We start from the raw sequence: 6266 nt of genomic DNA, 5'->3' as shown, positions 1-6266 counted from the left end.
AGAACAGGAGTGCTATTCTATGTGATGCTGTGATTGGTCTTCAGAACAGAAGTGCTATTCTATATGATGCTGTGATTGGTCTTCAGAACAGGAGTGCTATTCTATATGATGCTGTGATTGGTCTTCAGAACAGGAGTGCTATTCTATGTGATGCTGTGATTGGTCTTCAGAACAGAAGTGCTATTCTATATCTGACGCTGTGATTGGTCTTCAGAACAGAAGTGCTATTCTATGTGATGCTGTGATTGGTCTTCAGAACAGAAGTGCTATTCTATATGATGCTGTGATTGGTCTTCAGAACAGAAGTGCTATTCTATATGATGCTGTGATTGGTCTTCAGAACAGGAGTGCTATTCTATATGATGCTGTGATTGGTCTTCAGAACAGGAGTGCTATTCTATATGATGCTGTGATTGGTCCTCAGAACAGGAGTGCTATTCTATATGATGCTGTGATTGGTCTTGAGAACAGAAGTGCTATTCTATGTGATGCTGTGATTGGTCTTGAGAACAGAAGTGCTATTCTATATGATGCTGTGATTGGTCTTCAGAACAGAAGTGCTATTCTATGTGATGCTGTGATAGGTCTTCAGAACAGGAGCGCTATTCTATATGATGCTGTGATTGGTCTTCAGAACAGAAGTGCTATTCTATGTGATGCTGTGATAGGTCTTCAGAACAGAAGTGCTATTCTATGTGATGCTGTGATTGGTCTTGAGAACAGGAGTGCTATTCTATGTGATGCTGTGATAGGTCTTCAGAACAGGAGTGCTATTCTATATGATGCTGTGATTGGTCTTCAGAACAGGAGTGCTATTCTATGTGATGCTGTGATTGGTCTTCAGAACAGAAGTGCTATTCTATATGATGCTGTGATTGGTCTTCAGAACAGGAGTGCTATTCTATATGATGCTGTGATTGGTCTTCAGAACAGGAGTGCTATTCTATATGATGCTGTGATTGGTCTTCAGAACAGAAGTGCTTTTCTATATGATGCTGTGATTGGTCTTCAGAACAGAAGTGCTATTCTATGTGATGCTGTGATTGGTCTTCAGAACAGGAGTGCTATTCTATGTGATGCTGTGATAGGTCTTCAGAACAGAAGTGCTTTTCTATATGATGCTGTGATTGGTCTTCAGAACAGGAGTGCTATTCTATGGGATGCTGTGATTGGTCTTCAGAACAGAAGTGCTATTCTATGTGATGCTGTGATTGGTCTTGAGAACATAAGTGCTATTCTATGTGATGCTGTGATTGGTCTTGAGAACAGAAGTGCTATTCTATGTGATGCTGTGATTGGTCTTCAGAACAGAAGTGCTATTCTATGTGATGCTGTGATTGGTCTTCAGAACAGGAGTGCTATTCTATGTGATGCTGTGATTGGTGAGTGACTGAGGGTTGTCTCTGCAGACTCTCCCCTTCAGAGGGCAGCTGGTGAACGGGCTGAGCGCATCAAAGGACAGTCCAGTCTGTCTCCACACAGGTACCACACACCTTCACATCCACCCCCCCTTCCTGTTTCTTCCCCATTTTCTCCCCAGTTGTACTTGGCCAATTCCCCCTGCTGTCCCGGTCATTGCTCCACCCCCTCTGCTTGATTTGATTTGATAATATGCAATTATACATATCTTATCTTATCATTTTATCCAATGGTGCCTCAAGACCAGCAGATTATGTAACAACAACACCACACGGCCGTCTTTTCTCTGTTTAGTTTACTATCACAAAAGTAAGCAAATAACATTCTCCAGTCATGCGTAAATATCTACCATTCCACTGACAGATATGATAAAATTCACCAGTCCTTAATGCTAAATAGTAGCGTTAAATCATTATATTGTATCAAAGCATTTGGCTGATGTTATTGCCATGATCATAGAGGTGGACCGAAGTGCAAAGAAGTAATAAAAATAGAGTCCGCACACTGGCAGCTGCTCCCAAATATTTATTTGACCACAAAAAAAGGTGACGTTTCGGGCAAAGCCCTTCCTCATTTAGCTCTTAACATTCAATTGTAGTCCTAGCTGTTTACAATTCTCTCCAGGCGCTGCAGCTGCGTCATGAAGGCAAGTCGATCTGATTGGTTGGCGTTGGCATGCCCAGACGGTGACAGACAGACGGCCCATCCAATCACCTGCCGAGTAGCTTGAAAAAAGTGACCGCCCTCTTCAGCAGGGTAGCTTGGCCAAACCCAGATGGATGTAGGTTGTGAAACAAATGTGAACCAACCTACATCCATCTGGCAGCGTCAGGTTAGCCTGCTCTGTGCTGCTTGACACAACTCCAAGTGGGAAGTGAAAATGCACAGGGCGCATTTAGCGGAGCAGAGTGGAAGCTTCAGGACCGTGCCGCGAAGCACTGCGTCTGGTGGACCCAGGCATTCACTGACTACGCATTCCATCTTCAATCGGTCGATTTCAAACTGCCCCCTCCTCTCATCGCTGCAGTCTGCCGCCTAATATCCCAGCATGCTTTGCAAAGAGATGAGCGTCGGACGGCAGCGACGAAAGGAGGGACCAATTTGAAATAGACTAATAGACCCTTCTCACGGGGGCCATTTTGTGTCGAGAAGCCAGGGTAAACACAGGTGCAACCAAAACACTAATGAGGGTTTCCAACTTCCATGATTGGGATTTGGAAACCCTCATTAGTGTTTTGCTTGCACCTATGTTTCCCCTGGCTTCTCGACACAAAATGGCCCCCGTGAGAAGGGTCTATTGAAGACGGAAAGACTGGAAGACAGCCAATCAAGCTGCAGCACCAAGCTACCAGCAGGCGACAGCAGGTGACAAACGTCACTGTAGTCTGCACAGGGTGCTAGACAGGCTGCGACCAGCTCCAGTGTCTTCCTCGCAGTCATAATGCAACGTATCCCAGTGGAATCTGCCAGTAGAAGTGCAGACACAAAGCCAGCTGAAAAATTAGTGGGTAGGGTATACGCCGTCTATCTGCATCTACCCTGCAATACCAACCCGATCTCCAAAAAAATTGTAAAATAGCAACGTTTTTGGACCGACGTTGCTATGTTACAATTTCAGCTCCAAAATTGTGAGGGAGGGCCACCGCTCGACCCAGCCAAGTCTCGGCCAAGGTGCTGGAAAAATAACTAGAGTTACAAATAAAAATAAAAATTGTAAAATGGTAACATACGTTTCTACAGGGGTGGGTGTGGTTTATGGAGATTTTCCGTTTCTAACCCCTCCCCCTACCCTAACCCTAAAATCTCAGAACGTTACCATTTTACAATTTTGGAGCCGAAATTGTAACAACGTTGGTCCAAAACGTTGCTATTTTACAATTGTCTGTGAGACTATGTTGGCAATACACCACTGCTTGCAATGTAGAACCAGCAAAGTCACTTTCTGCTTCTTCCTCTGTACCAACTGCTCAAGGATGCTATTATACAGCTGGGGTACAAACGTAAATTGCTGCTCTTTATATTTGGAAGCCTAGGTAATGTCCACAGGCTGGCTGTGAAGTGGCCTGCAGAGGGCAGGACAGCCCAAAAAGCTACAGAAAGGCACTGGCAAAATTCTGCTCTATTTCTGCAACCATTTTCACAGTGGTCATTTTGTGTCTCAAAGGCAGGGTAAACACAGGTGTAACCAAAACATTAATGATTGTTTCCAACTTCCATTCCATTTAGGTGTTCCAGTGCCCAGGGGCCCTCATTAATGTTTTGGTTGCACCTGTGTTGCCTTTGAGACACAAAATGGCTGCCATGAAAAAGGTCTATAGACCCCTTATACAGCTTGTCAACATGGAGCTGCGCGCACATCGTGTAGGCAAAAAGCCCGGAGCCGCTCATTGACACAGACAGAGCTGTGTGAAAGACGCCGCTGTCAGGACTGCTCTGTGCTCATCTGCGACACACAGTTAGATTTTAGTTTTAAAATGCAGTTCTCGGCTTACTACCACAGCTTATCGCCTAGTGATAAGCAATGTTATGCATCAAAATTAACGTTGGTTAATGGGATACGTCTTACAGACCCATACCATACGCACTGGCGCTGTCAATTCGCCAAGCCTAGAGTGGCCAGCAATACATATATCGTGCATTCCTTTATAACTGGGGATAGCGTAGATAATTATTCTGTAACTTGCAAAGATATATTATGTTGATAATGCACACAACTCAATAATGACATTATGTAACGTTACTTGGTCGTTCTAACCGAGTGATGTGGCTGAGCAGCCTACAGTTTCAGGCAGCTTACCTGATTATGAAGAGCACTACATTTCGGGCATTTTTAATGATGTCCTCGTTCCAATCAGTTCAACTCAATAATGACATTTGATTTAACGTTACTTGGTTGTTAACTAACCGAGCGATGTGGCTGTCATTAGCAGCCTACTACAGCATAGGCTACCTGATATGAAATGAGCGAGCACTGCAAAGTCGGGCATTTTTAACGATTTCCTCTTTGGGCTTGCAACCAAAGACACCTACGGTTAGCATTAAAAGCAGTATGAGTTGACGGGATTCGGTAAAACTTTAGTCCTTGCTTTGTTGATAGTGTAACAGACTGTTCAGTGTTGTGTTGTGTTCTATTGCGTGTGTGCGAGGCTGTGTATGTTCCCTCCGGTTACCGTAGAACAGGATATGTGGGGAGAATAAAGGTGAAGCTGGTTATAACGTTACAGCCTGGCTCTATCGTTTATTATTTTATTAACCAAGTGTGAATAGGCAGACCCGAATACTCTGCTACAATAGCTTTCCGATTCTGGCATCCCACTGCACAACACGAAGACATGTCTTGCTCGAATAGTTTTCGGACCACTGGAAAACTACTTGACAGGGCTGCGCGGAGTCTGTCTTTCTGCCTCCGTCTTGCGCATCTGACGCTGTTTGTTGTCATTGTGACGTAGGCGTATAATTGGTCTATTGCTTCACCACATTTGGAGCAAGTGCTGTTTCCTTTTTCATAGACTCAGACTAGATACATTTTTCATTCTGAGATTTACCATTATTTATCTATCATTGTTTGTGTCCAAGGAGTATTGTACTTTTCTAAATGTGAACACAAATAAAGATATTAAAGTGTGTGTGTGTGTGTGTGTGTGTGTGTGTGTGTGTGTGTGTGTGTGTGCGCGTGTGTGTGCGTGCGTGCGTGCGTGCGCACGCTTCTTTCAGACTGACTGAAGTCCAGAAGATGGATGTGTGTGTGGAGGAAGAGGAGAGCAGAGCAGAGTCTCCAGTACCCAGCTGTCCGACTCTGTCTAAGAAGACTGACTGGTCTAAAGACTTCAGTGATGAACCTGGACCTTCAGACACAAAGTAAGATGACTGTTATACCAGAGGTGCCACATTATTTTCTATGAAGGGCCAAACATTATTCTGGATGGAGGGCCATGGGCCCCCAAAAAAGGTGGATTAAATCCCTTGTGCTGATGAGGTTTTCAAACTGTTTCACGTCAAGCTCCCCTAAACTGACACAAATTAGACCACGGACCCCCATTTGATATATATATATATATATATATATATATATATATATATATATATATATATATATATATATATATATTTAGAGGTTTCAGTACAGAAAGTGTATGAAACCCATGACCACAGTCGTACATTCTGTCATTGTGTTACTTATGCAATTATAATGAAAATAAAATATTCCCCTTTCTGCTGGGGACCTCCTGAAACCTCCTTGACTTGCCTTGGGCACAAACAGTTTGAAAGCACTACAGTAGCACACATGAGACAGGCCAACCAACACATGACAGAGAACATGAGCACCGTGCTGAAACCATCACATTGAAGCAAACTAATCAAGACCTGCAGTGTGATCTTCATCACACTAACAAACACACAATACATTTCAATATGCAACATCACATGCATTGTTGTCTGTCTTTACTAGAACTAATGATGTGTATAACACATGTCTGTTTCAGAGGTCAGTACCACAGGCAGAGAGCAGAGTCTCCAGTACCCAGCTGTGTGTCTATGAAGAGTGACCGGTCTAAAGACATCGGCAAAGACTTCAGTAATGAACCTGGACCTTCAGACACAAAGTAAGGCTGCTTTCTCACTGGGAACGATTGCTTTCGTTCTGTTCCGTTCCGTTCCGCACCCGGGAACGATTGCCCCCATCCCCTCTCCCCTCTGGTCAGCTTTCACATTACAACATTTATTCTGCGCTCGGAAACAAAAACAGAGTGCACTTGCGTCATCAACTATGCCTGCAGTGGATCCTTACTCCGTTTGTTGTCTATGAGGTTCCACCACCCCCACCATTGGTATTTAGTAGGGTCCAG

At 44.0% G+C, this 6266-nt stretch overlaps 1 protein-coding gene across 1 annotated transcript in view; it reads left to right on the top strand.

The window, feature by feature from the left end:
- Positions 1 to 1414: 1414 nt before the first annotated feature.
- Positions 1415 to 6266, top strand: part of LOC310798410 (NLR family CARD domain-containing protein 3-like) — a gene marked incomplete at its 3' end in the record, with an annotated part of 28936 nt that continues 24084 nt past the window's right edge. The window contains exons 1-3 of the mRNA XM_083660960.1: positions 1415 to 1482; positions 5134 to 5277; positions 5904 to 6023. Coding sequence (XP_083517086.1) covers positions 5153 to 5277; positions 5904 to 6023 — 245 coding nt within the window. The 5' untranslated portion in view covers positions 1415 to 1482; positions 5134 to 5152. The remainder of the gene's footprint in view (positions 1483 to 5133; positions 5278 to 5903; positions 6024 to 6266) is intronic.

Source organism: Poromitra crassiceps (genome assembly GCF_964638095.1).
Source record: "Poromitra crassiceps genome assembly, chromosome: 2".
Lineage (NCBI taxonomy): Eukaryota > Metazoa > Chordata > Actinopteri > Beryciformes > Melamphaidae > Poromitra > Poromitra crassiceps.
This window is presented reverse-complemented; position numbering and strand designations above follow the sequence as displayed.